The sequence below is a fragment of the Meleagris gallopavo genome, chromosome 1, assembly GCF_000146605.3.
Source record: "Meleagris gallopavo isolate NT-WF06-2002-E0010 breed Aviagen turkey brand Nicholas breeding stock chromosome 1, Turkey_5.1, whole genome shotgun sequence".
NCBI lineage: Eukaryota > Metazoa > Chordata > Aves > Galliformes > Phasianidae > Meleagris > Meleagris gallopavo.
In genome coordinates, this window is record NC_015011.2 from 132,614,109 (window position 1) to 132,635,258 (window position 21,150).

The 21,150-nt window shown below is 44.0% G+C and overlaps 1 protein-coding gene across 6 annotated transcripts in view; it reads left to right on the forward strand.

Annotated features, from left to right (window-relative positions):
• The window catches only part of LIMS1 (LIM zinc finger domain containing 1), a 64,819-nt gene that overhangs the window by 23,992 nt on the left and 19,677 nt on the right, over nucleotides 1–21,150 (forward strand). The window contains exon 1 of one of the 6 annotated variants that reach the window (XM_010728207.3): nucleotides 9,343–9,591. The exons of 3 other annotated variants lie outside the window; for them this stretch is intronic. In XM_010728207.3, the coding sequence (XP_010726509.1) occupies nucleotides 9,485–9,591 (107 nt within the window). In that variant the 5' untranslated portion in view covers nucleotides 9,343–9,484. Of the gene's footprint in view, nucleotides 1–9,342; nucleotides 9,592–11,714; nucleotides 11,786–21,150 lie in introns of those variants that run through there. 2 more of the 6 variants (XM_003203187.4, XM_019623377.2) reach the window with 2 other exon arrangements.

Consider the following 21,150-nt stretch of genomic DNA (forward strand, 5'->3'; position numbering starts at 1 on the left):
GGCACCACAGCTTCTCTGGGCAGCTGTGCCAACGCCTCACTGCCCTCTGAGTAAAGAATTTCCTCCTAGCATCTAACCTAAATCTGCCCTCTTTTAGTTTAAAGCCATTCTCCCTTGTTCTGTCTCTATCAGGCATTATAAAAAGTCTGTCTCCCTTCTGTTAATAAGCTCCCCTCAAGTACTGAAAGGCCGCAATGAGGTCTTCCCAGAGATTTTTTTTCTGTGGGCTGAACAAGCCCAACTCCCTCAACCTTTCTTCATAGGATAGATGCTCTAGAAATGGAGATGCTTCCTGTGCACTCCTCCTTCCCTCCCTTGTGCTGAGAGTGGCATGTATCCCACACTCTATCTCAGCTGAATTCACCAACCCATCCACTCCAAAACCTGTCCTGTTCTGCTGAGCTGCATCAGCAGGAGGTGATTACAGGAGGGTGCTGCTCCTTGTGGCTGGAGCTGGAGGAGAGGGGAGGTAGGAGTGCAGTAATGGGGAAGGAAGAACAGGGGAACCTAAGAAGAGGAACAATGCCCATCAATGGCGTAGAGTGGCTAGATCAGCTCAGTCATCTCATGTCTACACCCTCAGCAAACTGACACAGCTGAGACGTGGAGATGTGCTTTCTTCTGCTTGTTTTGCCCGAGGAGTGGTGATCTGAGGGTGACAGGGCAGGCAGCTGCAGGGTGTGACTGTCTGGCTTCTCCGCCAGCCCCAGCACTGCAGGCACCTCCAAGACATCCTCATGGGGAGATGCCCAAACTGCCCGAGACAGGGAGAAGGACACAGATCTGTCCCAGAGCAGCTGTGGGGACCCGTCCCCATCTGTGTGCTGCTGTTAGAGTGATGTTAACCCCAGTTGTGTAGGTTCAGTTGTACAGCATTGGCTGCGGCTGTTCTTGTGGCCCCTTTGCTTCAGAGAGAACAAAACTGAAAAACAGACTTTACTCAGTCCGAATTCCTTAATAAGTGACTCAAACTTGTTTTAAAAAGTGTTTATTTAAAAGTTAACACACATTTTCCTAGTTCCTTTTTAATGATGCTTGGTATCTTCCTCTTAAGTCATGCGGCTTTTGCAGTCATCATGAATCAACTCACTCTCCTCAGCTTCCTATGAAAGTGCATATGAGCAATGTATGAAATAATATGCACTGCAGTAGTGAGGCCTCTCTTTCATTCTGTAATGCAGCTGTTTCATTGTGATTTTCTTCATCCTCGATAACAACCTTGACATTCGCCATGCTTCTTTTGAGAGACAAAGCTGTAGCTTGTCCTTTCTTCTAGATTAGCAGCTGTCTACTGATAAATTTAATACAGCTCTGCTGTTTTTGTGCTTGAAGGGCCTTCACCGGAAGAGATAAGAAGTTTATATGAGGAACATTATGTGGTGGTATAGGAAACAGCAGCTTGGAAAGATAACTTATATTGTTAATTTGCCCAGAGAAAAGGGTTAGTGATAAAGTGAAGTGGCCTAAAGACAGAAACAGAAAGAAAAAAAGGCAGGGTGTAGAGAGACATGGTGAAGGGAAAGCAAATGTTGAGCTGGTGTGGAATAGCATTATTTGATGCATGCGTTCAAAACATTTAAGAAAATGTTAATGAGATGAATGCATTTTCTGACAAAAATCTTGCAAGAAAGAATTAAACACTGTGCAACAGACTTCAGAGATGCACTGAATATTGCAGATAAATATACTAAAGTGTTCTAAGTACATCTCTGAAGGTGATCAAGGCCAGGCTTGAGCTTGATGGGTTCTTGGGCAGTCTGATCTAGTGGTTGGCAACCCTGCCCCTGGTGAGGGAACTGGAACTACATGATATTTGGAGCCCTTCCAATGCAAACCATTCTGTGATTTCATGATTCTATGTAAGTACAGTTTAAAATATCCAAATGGAAATTATTTCTGCATTACCTTTAGTGCCACTATCAAATGCTTGCAGAAATGCTGGGTATCAAAGCAGCACGTCACTTTCTCCATTAAATACTCTTGTAAAAATAGGGCTGCCCTGCTCAGTTTCACTGCTTTGGAGCACCGAGGGCAAGCAGTCATGTTTTCCCATGATGTATTTTCTTTTAAGTTCAGTTTTCTAAAACAATCTAAAGAGGACAGAAATGCTAGTGGTTCTGTCCATTAGCACACAAACATAAATACTTTTCTGAATGATCAAGGAAAGAACAGCATTTTTCTTGAATTCCTTTATGAACTTTATCAGAATGTCTGGTAACCTCTATTGTTAATGAGAAGTTAAATAGCGTTAGGATAGTTAGATATTTGTGGATAGAAAATATGAAGCCTTTATAATTGTTCTGTTTACTCTGTCCAGTGCAAATGGAAGAAAGCTACCTTTAGGTAGGTTGCACAATATGTGAGAACTGCATCTTCATAGTTTGTTCTCTGTAACCCGTTCCAGGCCACAAGCCACTTAATGAAGAGCGTGTGGGGAGAATACTGGCAGGTAGATCTGCTCTTGCATGTTTCCTAGAGCTGTGCTGCTGTGTGAACCGAGCTTGGAAGTTCTGCCCAGCTGTGTGACCTCTGTGGTGGCTGTGGCCTTGTGAGCCTTCTCTTTACACAGCTCTGGCCTTCTGCTTCTCTGCTTTAGCAGGAGGTTGGACTATATGATCCCCAGAGGCCCCTTCAGCCACTGTGATTCTGTGTGATGTTGCTGCTTTAGCCTGTAAAGGATTGCATGGGGCCTTTGAAATGGTGTCAACAGATTCAGATTTCCTTAGGGAAACTGAATTGGGCCTATATCCACACTCCAACAGCACAGCTCGGCTCCTGTTCAGCCATGCAGGTTGATCTCACTAATCTGCTCTAGGAGGTGCTGATTGTTTTCTATTCCCAGTTAGGCTATGCCCGGTGCCAAAGCTGGCAGAGAAGGGCAGTGGTCTTCCAAGAGGTGGAGAATGAAGCTGGCTCAGAAAAGAAGAAAATCAAACGGTTTTCCTCATTTCTAAGCAAGTGTGAGAGTGAGAAGAGAGGGGTTTCTCCTTCCATTTGACATTAGTGAGGTTTTGCTGTTGGGTAGATTAACTGTACTGCTGCTTACCTGTGAAGCCAGGAGTTTCTCTTCCTAGCTGAGAACCTGAGACACTCAAGTTCTTTGAGATTTCAGCATTTATGCACAGTGTTGTTGCCCATTCCTTTGCCTTTTGACCCCTGAATGAGGACACCCTTGGAGACGACCATGCACTGGACACATGGGCCCTTTCCAAAACCTTGTGCTAGAATAATCTGCAGTTCAGCCTGTAAGCATGAGGTAATCCACCTAAGAACTGCTTGTGTCAGCATAAAATAACCAAAAGCGAAGTTATACCTCAGGAGATGACTTCAGTCCCTGGGATAGCAGGATGTGTATAAGATGGGAACATCTGAAGGGTCCCAAGAAGTGGATCTACAGCTGCTGGCTGTTCGCTCTGCAGGTTTTGGTAGTTTTGAACTTCTGTCATTTTAAAAATACAGGTGATATAACTAAAACTGTATTCCTCCTTCTAGGGAGAGGATTTGCATCTTTCTCTCTCGTGGTGGTTTTGGAATGGACGATTTGTGTGATGGATTTTGTTTTATGGAGCTGAAACTGGGAATTTTGTTTGGTGTATTTATTTTCTTCTTCACTGTGTGAATTTTTTACAGGGTGAAAGAAGGAAGTGGTTGGCTAAGTCACTTTTTTTTTTTTCCCTTTATCACAACTACCAGTAATAACCACGGGGAAAACATGCAAACAGTGAGTATACAGTGTAAAGCTATATATAGGAGAAGGCTGCTTATTGAGAGCCTGCTGTCGGTGAGGCTACACCCTGTCTGTAAGTGTTCACCCGCTTGTGTTTCTGTCTGTCTCTGCTTGCTGCTTGAATGCAAGCCAAAAGTTTGGCGACATGTTATGTGGTCTTTTAGTTAGTTGCAGGGAAAATCTTATGAGCAGGGGCCACGCACAGAACAGTGATAAATGCAGTTAGGAAGGGGATGAGTGATAGTTTATCCTGCTGGGTTGTATCACTGCTAAAAGCAAACAGCACAGATACAGAGCTGTGATGGAGCCCTTCATCGCGCTTGAAATGTGTGGAGGTATCCCGGTGTTCTCGGTACTCTTTCAGCTGCTGCTCATCTGGAGGGTTTTTAGGGAAAGCATTTTGTACTCACCCAGGCTCACAGAAGAGAAGATTCAGGGTTGGTTTGCAGATGCACCGCACTGCTCACAGCTCTGAGCAACCGCATTGTTGTTGGCTGGGGAAGACGACGTGTTTTGGAATGACCACCACAGAGTGACTGAAAGTGTGAAACACTCAAAGTGTGATTTCAATGGGAAGAAGGGATTAGTCCCAGCTGATGCAGAAGTTGTCTCCTCTGGTGCGATTTGAGGCAGTTCTTTATGTTCAAATTCAGTTGTTCTGCCAGAGAAGCAAACCTTCTCAGCAGGGGCATCAGTGCTATCTTAACAGTTGGAACTGCTTTCCACCTTGATTATTACTCTTCATAAGAGGCTCATTTACAAATAGCAAGGAGATCTGGTTTGTGCTGTATCATATTTTCTTTCTTGCATGCCTACTCATGCAGTGGTCACCAACTGATACAACTCTAATAATAATACTAACCCGCATTTTCAGCTGCTGATCTGTCAGTCCTTTCACTTCTCAGCGTGGCTGCTGACTGAATTACTGAAGCACATTTTGATCCCTGGGTGCAGAGAGGGATAATGGAATTGAGCAGTAGGGCAGCATTTTCCCAGCAGAGGGAGGTGTTGTAAAGCTCAGCCTCAAGCTGGATTCTGCTTGCTGAAGACAGATGTGTGCTTTACAGCTGAATTTTATGCATCAAGTTGGGCAGGAGGTCATGGGGTGCAGAGTGTGGGGGAGGCAGCCAAAAGAACTTGGTTTGTGTCCAGATCAACAGAAGCTTTTTTCCCACACTCGCTCCTATATTTTTATATTATTATTCTTGAAATAACATTTGCTGAAAGCTCGATGCCATACTGTTGGTATGGCCAGAGCAGGGGGAAGGAGGGCTGCTCATCCTCACCACAGCATCCATTGGTGGTCACCTCACCAGTCCACTGCCCCCTCAAATCCCAAAGTACTTTGTTGGATTGAATGAGCCCCTGCCTGGGTGAGTGTTGAGTGCATCACCATGCAGCTTTTTGCTTTACTTCTTTATGGCAGGGAGGTGAAGCCGTAGAAGTAGTTTAAAAAGACAGCAGCTACTGGCAAACTGCAGCTCTTGCACTTTTTGACTGTGTATGGATGTTAATCCAAGTAGGGCTTTGCAGTGGATAAAGTGCCCCACACTTAGTGCAATCCACACATTAAATATGCATACTTCAGGATTGATTGATTGCTAAGTGGAGCAGGGTAAGAAACATCTGAGCAGATGTTGGTGTCCCATTAGACACAAGGAAGGAAGCATGTAATTAGGCAATTATTTAGCTCCTTGAATCAACAGTTTAGGCTCCCACAAAGCTTTGAAATTTTCTTTTCAAGGTTCAAGCGCTTAGATCTGTGGCTTGATTTCTCTCTGTTCGTTTCCTTTTATCTTTATCTTCTCAAGCACTGGCCCAAGGCATGGGGCAGGATTCCTTGGCACCCAGAGCTGTATGCTATATGGACAGCAAATCAGGAGCACAGCTGCTTCTCGTGTCAGTGGGAAGGCTCTCCAAGGAAAAGCATAGAAAAGAGAGTAGTTATTGTTTTTGGTTTTTTATTTTATTTTTAATCTTGACTTTCAAGAGTGTTTTCCTTGCAGACCTTGTGAGAAACAGCCGAAAACCAACACTTTGGATGCATCCCTCTGAGAAAACTCATCCCAGTGATAAGCTGGGTCAGCGATGGGGGATGGAGAAACAATGTGGGTGGAGAAATCTGCACTCCCTTCCGCCCCCTTTGCTGCCACATTTTAACTGTGTGTGCTCTGGAGGCATTTGTATGCTCTCCTTGCAATGCTCTTTGGATTTATTTTTTTGACCTTTTGTGCTGCCCTGTAAACAGCTTTTCCAATCGCTTTGAAAATCTTCAAACTAAATTTGATTGAAATTGGGTGGTCTGTTCAAAGTTAAAAATACAAGGATGTGCCACTGGAGTGGAAAATAAAGATCAGTAACATTGATAAAAGCTTCCCTGTGTGGAATGAGAATGCTGAAACCTTGTCTTCCCTACTTTCTGTAGTTAATGTGCATTCTCTACACATAAGAACTCATCAAGTAATGTACTGAATTAGAAGTACTTGGTGTTTTGGGGTTTTGTTATTATTATTACTATATCTGCATCATGGGCTTTAGTGTCATGAATTATCCTTCTCAACACGGTGAAATATAACCAGTCTTAACTTGTCTTAAATGATTTTAAAATTGCAAAGTTCTTCTGAATACCCACAAAACAGTCGTATTTCCCCAGCATTTTGAGCACCTTTTCTAAACAGTTGCAAGAAAAAGCAGTTGCAAAACGCTTTTCAGGTGTGAGATATCAGTGACATTCAGATGTGACATATCAAGATAAATGCTTTGTAGGGATTAAGTGAAAACTCAAGCATGACCCTTTTACCACATAATATGGGGTGGATGAAGGACTGCATCATTTCTGTTTAGGTTTTGTCTTTTGCTGCTTAGACAAGGTGAATATTTCCCTCTAACAAAACACTGACAGTATGGTTCTTATGACCTCATTGGAGCCTTCCAATACTTGGAAGGAGCATATAAACAGGAGGGGGAATGGCTGTTTACGAGGGTGGATAGTGATAGGACAAGGGGGAATGGTCTTAAACTGAGACAGGGGCAGTTTAAGTTAGATATTAGAAGGATGTTTTTTCACACAGAGAGTGGTGTCACACTGGAACAGGTTGCCCAAGGAGGTTGTGGATGCCCCATCCCTGGAGGCATTCAAGGCCAGGCTGGATGTGGCTCTGAGCAGCCTGGTCTGGTGTTTGGCTACCCTGCACATAGCAGGGGGGTTGAAACTGGACGAACATTGTGGTCCTTTTCAACCCAGGCCATTCTATGATTCTGTGATTATTATGAACCAGACGGTAAGCAGAACTTTTTCTTTGGAGGAAGGAGGAAGGCTGGTTGCATGAGCGAAGAAGCATGCACTGAAATTTGAAGGATGAATCTTCAAAGTACAGAACATAAAAGGAGGCTATGTATTGTCGGTAGCAAGAGGAGCGGTGGTAACTTGGCCTGTCCTCAAAAATTCCCCTGGAATGTGAAAGATCCAAGTAGCCCCCTCCTATGCAGGAGGAATGTAAGAATGTAATCTCTTAGAATAGAATTATAAACAGAAGGTAGAGGCTGGAAGGCTGGAGAAGGAAGGGGGGCAGTAGGCACTTGCCTGGGGAATTCTTCCTGCGGAGCTGTCTCCAGCTGTGTTGCTTTCGGGAAATGTTTCAGCAAGTTAGTGGGCAAAAGGCATTTGCATTCTCCAACACCTCACTGGAAACCATCTTTACAATGTGTATTTGAAATGGAACTTTGCATTTGAGCAACTTCAGACTTGAAGCCTCCTTTCCCATGAGGATTGCTGCAAGATCCCACTGAGCAGAAAAGGAGTCCCACTGGGATTTCTTCCTAATAGATAGCTTGTCTGTGATCTTCTCCTCTTGTCTCCAGGAAGAAAGTCTTTTCTAAAGCAGCTTACACCCCCACTGAGGTGTGCTGAAGAAGCCAGCGAAGAATGCATGCTGCAGAGTTAGTTGACAGCCAGCTCTGTTTTAAAAAAACAGCCATCTTGCCTTGCTTTAGATTGGAGTGAATTGGTTCCCCAGTGGCTTTGTAAAGAGCAATTCTGTTAATTTTTGATGGGCTTGTCTCATAATATAAAAGCACACGTTTTACACTGTTATTGTTTAAAATTAATTGTTTGTTTGAACAAAGAGGTATCATTGCTACGCTGATGCTTAAAGCACAGTGAAACCTGTTGGTAATGATTAGAGGTTGCTGTGCCGTGAGCGTCTGCCACCTCTATCCTGAGCCCATCACAGCATTCACGTTGCATCAACTCACTGACTGACTGCAGGGAGCAGTCGTTTAGCTGAGCTCATCCTATTGTGCACTGAGAAATGATTTGAAGCACTTTGTTTGAATCTGGAATGCAGCGTGTTTAGGCAGATATTGCGACCAGTCTCTCATTTTCCTGAGGACAGGAGTATGGCTGTGGAGCTCTTGTTGACATTTCAATGTGTGCAGCCTTTAAACATCATATAAATCACTCTGAATCTCTCCAACTATCATCTGTTTGGCATGTTATGGGATTCCACAGTAATTTCTCTTTTTCCATCTTGTAGTGTTTTAGATTGTATTTTGATGACACTCTGGGCTGAAGCACGTTCATAATGTTATACGGAATTACTGTGCTTGTGTTCTGTCTGGAAATCTTGACATAACTGATAAGGAGGGACTTACTCATTAGTACGTATTTTACACTTCCCTCTGCGACAAGTATTACAATAATGCTCTCTCCTATGTATTCCACTACAAAGTAAACACTTGAACAATAATCTTTGAAATTCACACCAAATAGGTCGTTTCCTTTCCTAGACAAAGTGTTAGGTTTCTCTGCTTTAATTAAATGTGAATTCTTTTTAAAAAAAAAACGAAAACAACCCTTTGCATCACAGAAGTGAGAACTGTGAATTCAGGGTTTGTTTGTACGGTGAATAAAGTCAGAGCAGCGTGAATGTTTTGTCAGTAGCAATGAGGTTTTTTTCGAAAGTCTCTTTCCAGTTCAAATGAAGACTTCCATTACTAATTGAGAGGAGACACACAGCTTGCAAATCTCTGCTGGCCACCTTCCTGTCCCACAGGAAACCTTCAGCGGTTTCATTCCTGCTTTGCAACCAACACAGGGACGCTCCATCACTGCAGAATGTGACAAAAGATAGGGGGTTGTGTTCTGGTAGCTGAGAGTAGTGGGGGGAAAGGTCGTTTTCTGACCAGCACAGTGTTACTGTGCTTCCAGAAGAGTATTTCAGTGCTGATTTTTGAAGTTACCTTGCTGCTGTTTGCTGAATGAATCTCCGTATGAGAGTTTGCTTATGTGCTTGAGTAGCTCCGCGTTTTTATAGCACTTATAAGTTTCTCTGTGTCATAAATTACAGCGGGGAAGAGTTCCTAACTCCTTGGGGCCCCGTTGATTTTCTTTTTTTGCCCCTTTTTTGCTCGATGCTGGCTGGGCTGTGCCATTGGCACCACACACACCGGAGCTCTCCTGTCGCAATGTGAGCAAAGCAGCGGGACACCGGGCAGCCTGTGGCAGCCATCCCCGAGGTGTGATCGAGCGATAAAGGAAACGTGGTGCCCTGTAGGAGGGTGTGTACCTATGAGGAACAGGAAGCCAGAGGCGGCTGCCTGCCTGCAGAGGTTCGCGGCTCCGGCAGCGCAGGTGTGCAGACGCCGAGCCTCTTCTCTCCGGGCGTCTTGGCAAGCAGGCTCATCTGGAGGGGAGGAAGACAACCCAAAGCCAAAACACCCCCCCAGCAACAACACAAAAGCTCTAGGTAGAGAAATATGACAGCCCTGCAGCTGAAGGAGCTGTCACAGTCAGGTCTGTACAGGAGGAGACGGGATCGCCCGGATAGCGTGGGGCTGCCTGTGTCGCAGGAGGAGAAGCTGAGGTGAGTGCGGAACCAGGGGCAGGGCCGGGGCTGCCAGCAGGCACAATGCCGGCACGGCTGTGCTGCACGTGTGCAGTCCTGAAGCACAGGAGAACATAGCAAGAGGGATATAGGAAGCATGCAGGAACCTTGTGGCAGCGTGACTGCCTTCTGCGTGTGGGATGGGTAGCTGCCAGCTGATGGTGGCACATCTGCCTCCTGTTTGCCAGCTAGCGCTTACAAGCCAGCAGCTTGCCACAACCTTGCAGCTTTGCTGATTTAGGATTGTTTTTTTTTGCCATCCAAAGCAAGGGCAGTTGAGTCCCCCAGGCCAAGGATGGAGTACCAGTGAAAGTCAGGCTGTCCCACAGGTCACAGAGGTGTTCTTCAGGGATGGGGCTGAAGGTACAGAATGCAACCGAGCCACTGGGCCCAGCCATAGGGAGGGAGGACAAGCAGCAGTTGGTGGCTGTGGCCGTCTTCCTGATGCTATGGCCTCCTGAGCCTGTGTGGGGTTTTCTAAGAGCCTCTGCTCAGAGCAGAAGGAGAAGGGGGTTGTGTGTAACGTGAGCAAGCGCAGATACACATGCAAAAGGTAAAAATGCTGAGTTTATTTTTTCTCAGTGTGCGTAGCGTAAAAGCAACCTGTTTCCACGCCAAGCTCCCCGGAAAAGATTCTTGTGTAAATGCTAACAGAAGCATTGTTGGAGAGGAAGCACTTCCTACGCCCCAGTGCCTTTTCTTTGGTTTTATTTTTAGAGTATTTTTCATTGTGGATATTTGTGCATTGCATTGGAGGAGTGTGTAACTTACGTGGGTTTTGTTACTGCACTTTCATTACCGATTCCAGAGGGACGGGCATTCAGATTTGGGAGATTTGTCCTTTTTCCTGATAGGTGTGCTTAACATCTATTTTGAGTATTAATTCGAAATGAATTTCTTAGATGGGCTTTTAATAGCACTGATTGATAGTATACTCATATGATTATAGAATAATCACACTTAGTAGATAGAGATGAGCACAGACTCTTGGCTATATCTTGTTTAGTTTCTTTTACGCTAGCTGTGAGGAAGAATATATCTTATTAGGGAAGTGAAAACTGCTTTTTACAGCTTATATATGAAAATAAGCCATGGTGTTTCTCTTGCTTACAGCAGCCTGCTCTGTGCACGCAAAGGTGGGAACCATTTGTGGGCGGGGATACGTTGCCTGCACCAGTATGAATCTGAGTGGTTTGATCCTTTCCTGAGCCTCTTCCGGTTCAAGACAAGCAATATGAGACAAGGATCGATCTTGCAAAGTAAAATGCAAGCAGAGGAAATGGCAAATCGGGGTACTTGTGAATCAGGTCAGGGCAGAGCACTTGCAGAGGACTGAACTCCTATTGTGCTTGTCTCTATCTCGAGCAGTGAGTGTTTAGTCGAAGTAAACCTTGCTCACTCCTAACCTGTTTTGTTCTATTTCAGTTCCATGTTGCCAGGTAGCCTTATTTTATGATTTCTGCTGCATTCTCCTCGACAGAAGGCTGTGCTATTGTAACTATAAAATAATGCCATAACAACAGGGCCAGGAGCAATTGGAGTAGAGAGAAATAGTCCTTTGATTTTCTAACACTGGAAACCTCTGGCTTTTATCATGTGCTCCTCCATCCCCAGCGACATTGAGATGCCTGTCCTTAGCACATGTTTTGGGAGTATCTAGAGTCCACAAGAAAGACAAGAGGTTTCTTTCATGTCTGCTAAATATAGCTTGCCATCCTCCTTGGCTTTGTCATGCCCTCTTGTATTTTCTCCCTGCAGCTCTTTGTTCTGTCTCCTTTGAATATTGTGTGAACATGAATGCAGATGTGCTACATAATATCAGCCCTCAGGAGCAGAGTACTGTAAACTTCTTTTTCAGTTAAACTACTGTATTTTTTTAATCCTGGGCCAAAATGTACTTGACTTGGTCATTTCCTTAGGGTTTCCCATACTTAGGGTGCTGTGCTCTTGCACGGGGCTGGAAAGCAATGTACTCAATCTTCTAAACATGTACAGTGCTTTTGTACTACATTTCCAAGAACCTAAGTTTCTTGAAACAATTTTCTTTACAGCATAAAAATAGGTTCCCATGTCAATATAACCTCATAATAGGCTGTGTTCTGTGAGATTCTGAGCTCCATAACAGGAAGCTGATCCTCACCATCTGTGTCCATTCGTTTTGCTTCAGCCAAAGGTTTGACCCCATCATTGTCTCTCAGATCTGCTATTTAGTTTATGATGAGTCAGTCTCTGAGCACATTTCCCTCAGCCTTTTCCAGGAAGGACCATGGCGGTATAGCTGGGCTCTTACCATTAAGTTCTGTAGTTTACATTAAAAGCTGAAAAATACATTTTTACACTTCACAGAGTCTTTCCAACCATGTGCTGAACGTAGGTACCGGATCATTCCGAGGGTCATTCATACAGTGTTGGATATCTGTGGGTCCTGAGGGGGGATGGGGAGCTCCAGTCAACCCTGTGGAGGAGAGCGAGGCCATTTCAAGGAAAGCCACTGACAGCCATAAAGAGCAAGCTCCCAGCTCAGTGAGGTAGGGTAGGGCAGATCTCTGAGAGATGGAACAGGCGCAGCACTTATTGAACTGTGTGCAAGCTGGGGAATCAGCTGCTTTTTAAATTATTATTGATACATTTTCTGAATCGAGGGAAAGGCTTATTCTATTCCAGCTATATTAATTTGGTGGATTAAAATAAAAGACATCACTGATAAATCTTGTCTTGCTCTGTCTTTGAAATGGTGTTCAAAAAATTCCCTAACTGTGCTGAACTACTCTTTCTTTTCTCAGCAAACAGGATGCAAAGGAAATTGTAAGCATACGTTTATGATTAATCATTAGGAGTCACTTAACAGTAGCAGCATACTCACTATTTTTGCATGTCCCCCTTCTATTCTCATGCTCTTCGCAAAATACATAGTGATTCCTCTGAAAAAAATTATGCTGTATTCCAAAGTGGAATTCAAGGCACTGGGAAAAGCAGGGGCAGTTCTCTTTTTAATACTTACACTTAAAATAAGTTTGATTAAGTTCAAATACAATTAAAAGTGTAAATGACCTTTGAAGAGCTTGGTCTCATGTTTTTACCAGTGAATTTCAGCATTAGCTGCAAATAATCTTTGGCAAGCTTCACTCGGTGACTGTTAGTTACCCAAGCAGTTCACTGCTCTGTTCTCCTATGCAGAAAGCTCAGTAGATATTCTCTACGTTAGCAGCTTTAAAGTTTCTGCCCCTTTTTGCTCTACTGCTGAAGCTGATGGGTACATCTGTGCAAGTAGGTTGCTGTTTCTGAATTGGCAACTCTGATTTCCTGCTGGGACCGTTCAGCCTCCTGCCCTCCTGCACACACTGGCTCCAGGCATGTGGATGTGCCCCAAAATTTCATGCACAAAGACTCCCTCGCAGATGAAATGGGAGACATAAGCACGTTCTTACACCCCACTCAGCCTTGGGGGGGATAAACTCTGTGCTCCAAAACTCGTAGGTGAGAATAAAAAGAAATACATGAATACTCCCCCCAGCTCCCAGACAAAGGCGGTGTGGTAGGGCCGAGCGTCTCCTTTGCCTTTTGAGATTCTGGGAGTTGTGCAAGGTCAGTGATCTCCTCAGCCTGCCATCGAGAGCCTATATGTAATAGACAGCAAATTGGTGCAGGTGTTTCAGCCACATGTCCTGCCCAATGACCTTCTGTCCCTGAAGTCAGAAAGAACAGATCTGTAACTGGAAACCTGCTTAATTTAATTTGCCCTGACATTTCTTAATAGCATCACAAATGTTAACATTTACTTAACCTCTTTCTGCAGGTAGATGTTACTGGGTAAAGAACAGGCTTGAGGGCTGAGCCCAGAGAGTGGTGGTGAATGGAGTTAAATGCAAATGGTGTTCAGTCGCAAGTGATGTTTCCCTAGGGTTGATATTGGGGCTGGTCCAGTTATATGTTTATTGGTAATCTGGATAAAGAGATTGAGTGTGATTTCAGTGAGTTTGCAGATTACACCAAGTTGGGGGGGAGCAGTGATCTGCCCTTCAGAGGAAACTGGACAGGTCGAATCCTTGGACTGAGACCAATTGGATGAAGTTCAACAAGACCCACTGCTGGGTCCCATTGTTTGGTCCCAATGACTCTAGGCATCGCTACAGGCTTGGGGCAGAGTGGCTAGAATGCTGTGCGGAGGAGAACGGTCTGGGGGTGTTAGCTGACAGCTGGCTGAACATGAGCCAGCAGTGTGCCCAGGTGACCAAGAAGGCCAGTAGCATCCTGGCTTGTATCAGAAACAGTGTTGTCAGCTGGAGCAGGGAGGTGATTGTCCTCTGCTTCACCTCAGGTACTGTGTTCAGTTCTGGGCCTCTCACTGCAAGAAAGACAGTGAGGCCCTGAAGCATGTCCAGAGAAGGGCAACAGAGCTGTGAAGGGTCTGGAGCACAAGTCTTGTGGGGAGCGGCTGAGGGAACTGAAATTGTTTAGTCTGGAGAAGAGGAGGCTCAGGGAGATCTCATTGGTCTCTACAGTGACCTGAAAGGAAATTGTGGCACAGTGTGGGTCAGCCTCTTCTCCTAGGTAACAGTGATAGAATAAGAAGTGTTGGGTTCAGATGCATTTCTTCTCAGAAGGAGTGGTGAGGCAGTGGCACAGGCTGCCCAGGGAGGGGGTGGAGTCACCGTCCCTAGAGGTGTTCAAGAACCGTGTGGATGTGGCACTGAGGAACGTGGTCAGTGGGCATAGTAGGAGTGGGCTGGTTGTTGGACTGGATGATCTTAGAGGTCCTTTCCAATCTTAATGATTCTATCATTCAGTTCAGCTTCCTCATAGTGCCAGTATTAGTGAGTAAAGCAGTAATAATTCAGTATGTTGTTAAAAAAAAGAGAAAAAAAATCCAATCTGTTAAATCATCAAAAGCTAGAAAATAAATGTTCAGTCACAAAAAAAATGTAGTTCATCACTGTGGTGGTTAGAAACTCTGCTAGAGTAATACAGTTGGGACCTCAAAATATCAATCTGAATCAGATGTTTTGGAACTCCTGATTAAAAAAGTGCTTTGGCTCATCTGCTAGATGCTCTAATTGAAAAGAGTATTTGTCCATGTAAATGTAGCATTGAGTTTTTATTGCTATTAATAATAGTAACTTCCAGCCAGCAAAAATGTGCTTCTTGGTTCCATTTTAATACTGCCATACTTATAGCTTGTGAGATATCCAAATGACTAGAGGCCGCGCTTTTCATTTGTGCTTTTCATTTCATTACTTTAGGAGTTAAAATAACTCACACCGAACACACCCTATTTCTCTTGCCTTCTTGCTCACCCCTTGTCTTTCAGATTGCATAATAACTCCAACGCAGTTTTACTTGTCTTGCTCACCCTGACTATAACCTCCTGTGATTCCAAATGACCGGAGGTAAATGCCTGCGTGACAGAAACTACTGCTGCTCCTACGTTTGCCTCATTGTAACAGTCAGCGATTTCCGCAGATTTGTTGAGCTTCAGTGCTGATAGCAATTACGATCTTTGTTGCTCTCAGAGCGTTATCTGGGGAAGTATAAGTTGTAGATTCTTTTTTTTTTTTTGTCTGTTTTGATAGCATCTTATCAAACATTCTTTACAGAAAATACAACGTGATTGCTCATCATTCTTCATTATAATTTAGTTCTCCTGTGAACGCAGTCCGTCACACTGGACTGAATTTACGCATGGAAATATTCTGCAGAGGAGAGGCTAAATTGTGAAAGCTAATATGGGAATGTCACAATCTATTAAATTGCCAGTCTGCAGGCGCTGGGGAGAACAAGCTTGTAAAGGGTGCAGTACTGGGTTCCTCTTCTGTTCTTCTCTTCCGGTGTCTCTCAGCTGTTCCACATGCCAGGCTGACGGGTGTCCTTGAGGGACCCATGTGTTGTTCCATGACGCTCTCCAGATGCAGAAGCAGCTCTGGCAGTGCCCAAGTGCAGGAGACAAAGAGAGCGGGCCTTTTATGGGGCTTCCCTGGGTGGTAATCCCAGCTCGCAGCCAGCAATGGCTCAGGGCTCCCCAGGCACTCTCTGATGTTTTTCCCATCTCCTAGTTCCTCCACTCTCACCTTGCACCCAGGAATCTGAGGGTGCTTCCCAAATGCAAGCGATGCTCTGAATTTTGGTGTGCGTTATCCAGTGCCATAGTGCACGTCATTCATTTCTGCTTTGCTCATTTTGTAATAGGAGGTGCAGGCACTGGTCATTTTTCATCTTTGTATCTGCCATCTTTGCAGAAAGTTCTGGGTTTAGGTAACTCTTGACAGCCTTCTGAAGTACTGATTTCATACATACTGTTCTGTGAGCAGTGGTTTTGGATGACGCTACTCAGCTGTGCCATGAGACTGTGTGTTGCTTTGGGATTCATCCTTATATATGAACAAGATGAAGCATCATAACATTGACAGAAGCTTTTTTCCCAACAAAAGGGACTTGTTTCATGACTTTTGTGATATTTCCTTGTAGTTTTTCTGCTTTTTCTGCGTGCTCTGGTTGTGATAGATCTAGAAGAAAATTAATTAAAAGTTTTTAGCTATTAGCCTCATAAAAATAAAAAGAAAGTAACAAATTGGCAGAAAGCTAATGATACCTGGCAGCATTTCTCAGCTGTGCCTTTCTAAATAAAAGATCCAAGAGATTCAGCTCTTCCAGCAAGGAATGTATGGATGAAGGTGAAGCTGTGAAGCTGTTGTCTTTTCTAGCCCGTAAAGTCCATTCACACTGTGCTTTTAAACTCTGTTCCTATGCAGCTATTAGAAAAATGTTACCCACTTGGAGTAGTGACTCAAAACTGCCCTTGCTCATTCTGCTCTTTTTCCGTATGGAAAGTTTGCATTTCAAGCTTTTTGTTTCACGCGATGTTTGGCTTTTGGTATGTTGTTTTGTACATTCTTCCTTGATGGCTTCAAAGACTGAAGCATACATTATGTTTCTAATATCTTTAATAAGTTGTTCCTTACATGACATCTTCTTTTCATAAGGTGCATGCCAGCACTGCAGCCTTGGTATAGCTCCAGTAGCAACCTGGCTGCAAGTTAGGAATTTTGCCTGAAGTGTACAAGCAGTTGCCTACTTTTAAACAGCATTCCCTTTTTAAGCTAATCATCACACTATACCCACACCTTCAGTGTTATGTAGCAAAGGGAAAGGAGAGTTGGTAGGGCTTGTGTCCTTCTGATTCAAAGCAAAAAGCCCTGCCTGCGCTCTCCATTCCCTTTTATTCTGCTGAGCAGATTACCCAGTGAACTCCAGCTCCACTTCCTCAGATAAGCCTGGCAAATGTGAACTTCTTCCATTTTTCCTCACAAAGTTGCTTCTGGTATCACAAGCATGTGTTTCATTCACTCCTGCTTCACCCACTTAGGATCAATCAACTGTTGGGGTGAAAATTTAATTAAAAATAAAATAAAAAAATAAAAAGCTTCCAATAGTTAACAAAGCCTTTGGATTGGAAAATACTTGGCAAGTGTTGCTTTTCAGTAACTGTTACTGGAATTCCTTTGTGCTTACTTGAAATGTCTGAGACCCATACCAAATAGCTAATAAAATACAGGGTGAAGACCCTTGCTTTGTGTTACTCAAAATTTTGTGACTGTCGTAATGAAGTATAAGGGTACTGCTATTTTGGATTAGCTTTATTTCTCAATTTATGACTCATGCATGACTCTTAGGAACACAAATTGCTTCTGATTATTCTCTTTCATCTGTTGAATATTAGTGCCAGTGCTTAATTTTGCTGTAATAACTGCAGATGGCTTAGCTGCCTTCCCTCCTGCTGGTTTTAAAGCTGGGTGATACTGCAGTGAGCATGTGAAGAAAAAAATGGGAAACCAAGCCCCAGAATGACTCACAATTGCAATTTAATTTGTGACTGAAGAGAATTAAAAGAGGAACAGCTGAAAAGACGTTTCCTTTACCACATGCTGCCTTCTACCCCAAACAAATTGTTTAATTCAGGAAGTGAAAAACTGCATCGTTATAAGCCTGAGACTAGAAAAGCAGACTTAGTGAAGGTGAAAAAATTCTGCTGAAGGTGCAGATTAGTGGCAGTATTGAGAAGGATTTGGGAGACAAACAAGTGCTGTCCCTCAGCACCTAGGCTGAAGGTCAGTCCTTAGCATGTTGTCTTCAGTGCAGACACTGCTATAATAAGAGCATCATTTACAGCCAAAAAGTCTGCTGCTGGCTGTCATTTCAGCCCTATAAGGAACTTCGTGGACATCATAGAAGTCTTTCCTGGCAGGCTGGATGTTACGTTTAGTCAAGGAATTAATTATAGCTCTTGGGTGAGCTGTTCAGGTCAGAGGGCTCGGTTTGTAAAAACACTGGTACCAGCCAGTGCGGCTGGACAGTGAGGGCAGGAGCAAAGGCTGATATCTCCCTTTACGTGAAGGATTCAGGGATGTGTTTGTAGTGAATTTCAGTAGCGGGTGACATGAACTGAATGTTAGTGCTAGGAAAATGTTATTTTTGAGAGATTTCCTAAGGTTTGAAATGTCAGGAGATGCAAAGATCAACCTTGTATATTTTTATGTATTTGGACTTTAAATTTGTTCTTTAAGCAAAGGATGAGGAGCACACAAACACTTAATTGTAATTTGGTTGCAATTGTCTGACTGCTCTCAATTCTCTTTCACTTTGCTTTCTTCTGCTTTGATTTCCAAAGGTTTAAGTGTTATTCTGCCCAAATGCTTTTAAATGTTAGAAGTAAATGAAGTTGGTGTTCTAGTGTTTACATCCAAATAGAAATATTATTTCAAGCTTACTAGGCCTGATGTTGTCTCCTTGTTGTTGAAAATTCATTTTAGAGTGGGTCTCTTTTTTATTATTCTTTTGTTAGGCAGGAGGATAGAAATTATCTTACATGAAATGCATTGGTGTAAATGCATCTTTAAAATTTATTGAGTTGGAAGAGTTTGGGTACAGTACATTTAGCCTAGAGAAGTACCCATACGGTTAACTACACAGGAGGCATATGGTAAGAATGACAGTGATAGGATGCCATGTCTCTTGTAGCACAGATTTTCTTAGTGCACCTGTGTAACACTTGGCCTTTTTGTTTTGTTTTTCACCTCTGTGTAAGATGCAAAAATAGTAGCAAGGGAAGAAAGGCCCTTTCAAAGAGGATCAAATATCTGTCCTCATTAGAAATCCTTTTACACAAACCATAGCTTCATTTGATAATGTTTGCAATTAGCAGGAAGACAATACTGTAGGGTGTTTTTTTGTTTTTTGTTTGTTTGTTTGTTTTAATATTTCGTGCAACAGAAAATTACTACAACTAAATATTACTCTCCCTTTCTATGAACCCTGGTAGAGACTGATTTCTCACTGTGCTTGTATGGCTGATGAAAAGAGCTGTGTGGGAAGGTGCTGCATACCTGATTACTCCAGTCGTGTTCATTTCCTTATGAAGAGATGGAATGTGAACCTTCTCTGCTTGCAGAGACCAAAGCATATTTTGGACATGTTTATACTGGAATACGTTTATATTGAACTATTTGCAACAGCTAGAGTTGTCTTTTTGTTTGCCCTGCTTAAACTCCCACCACAGAAGCTTAATCATGCTTTCTGTGGCTAATGCCAAATGATGAAACTTTCAAGACTGCTTGGAATTCACCTGGTTTTTATTGCAATGGTTTCAAGGTGGTTTTCCATCCTTCTCAACAAAAGCAGAGCAGTGCTGGGCACATGAAAAACCTACATATTGTGTACATCTTCATTATGGAAAAGATTTACTCCTTATTTTCAATTGCTTGTAGAGATGAACAGTTACAACAAGCAGAACCCAGGAGTGTTTTCAATTTCAGTAAAGAAGACATAAAAGACCAATTAGCACTTAAAAGGTCAGTGCAGAAATCAGCACGTGGCACTCCAGATTCATGCTGGTTTAATGGCAAAGCTTCTCCTTTAGTTGCTCCGCATTTTGCATCCTGCAGTTAAAGTGAAATCACCCCTACCTCGGTGGGAAGGGGAGGGCTGCGTTCTGTTTGCTTATCCATCTCATCAGGGTGCTTGGCTTCCTGAAAGCAGTGGTGATGCAGCAGGTTTGCTCTCAGCCGGCAGCGTTATTTCGGGGCACCGGGCAGACTGCCAAGCAGCAGCTGCCTTTGCCAAGCACCTTGTTTGGAGCAGTGACTGCTGAGCACTTCTATTTGGGGAATGGAGCAAGGCGCTCGGCAGGGCTCACAGCCTCCGGCCTTCTCTGTAAGAGTCCCTGTCCCCTGGCACCAACAAGCAGCCAGGAAAGTTCTCCTGAGAAAGCAGTTTTTCCTGGTGGGAGCGGAGAAACCACAAAGAGGCACATTTGATTTTCCTACTGTTTTTCACAGCAACAGTGATATGCTTCCCCTCCTCTCTCTGCTTTTTTCTCTTGTTGCCTCCTCAGCCATCAGCTTTGGCATCTGCAGAGACTCCCATGTACCAATGGGAGCCACTCTGTCACCTTCCTCCCTACTTACCTCCTCCAATTTAACACTGACCTTCTCCTTGCTCTCCCTGCCAAGGCAGGTAGGTCTTGATGGAGCCCCGGGGAATGAAACAGCAGCCCCTCCTGGCCTGGTGACTCCTCACTCCCTGGTCCATGGCACCTCGGGGTTACCCTGAGCTACTGGTGAAGATACAAATGGTCTTAGCCTGGTGTAGATCATAGCAAAGTCACAAAAAAAAAGAGAGAGAAGGATGATCAGCTACTCTGCATTTGTGGATTATCAGACCATCCCAGTAGAAACTGTGTTTTGTTTTGGTAGCCGGAAGGCCCTTTTTAAACTCCTGGCAAGCTCTTTTCTTCCCTCACAGGGAAGGAGTCAGGAGTAACTCCGTTGGCAGCAGTGCCAGAGGTCTGCAGAACAAATTGTGCCAGCAGGCATCTTGGTGAGCATAGAAGACGTGGATGCTACAGCAGGAGGAGAAGCCTTTCCCTCCAGCACTGCTTCCCACAGCGGTGCTCCGGCAAGGTCATCATGGCCTATAGCTATGATCCAAGCACTGCTTCCTCTAGAGCTTGCCCCACAGCAGATAAATATAGGGCTTGAGCTCCAGCCTCCTTGGCCTGTTAAAACCTGCAGCTCCCGGTGATTCTAAGATGGATAATCAGACCTGCGGGTGCATAAACACACAGGTCATGCTTCCTTTGCCCCACCTGCCGCGATGTCTTTTGACACACAGGAGCAGCTTGCTTGGAAGCCACCAAGGGGAGTTAAAGGAAGACCCCTGGCCAAACCCATTTCTGAAATCTGGCTTGTTTGGTTTTGCTTTCCAGAAGAAAATCTGTAGCACTGCATTGGCCAGGCCATGGGAAGACAGCAATTTGTGAGCCCAGGTTTGTGCTGAGAGCAGCATGTCCTCTGCTGGGCACTCACTCAGTTACCCCATGCTGAGGCATGTGGTCCAGAGCTCAAAGCTCAAGAGTGAATTTCTTAGTTTTTTTAGGTGCTGGAAGTGTATGAGCAAATAGTAGCTTTGACTGGGATTTCTGACACATCCTTTGTTATCTTCTATTTCTGATTTCTCTGCTTGTTCCCTCTAGCCTTTTTCCTGTCC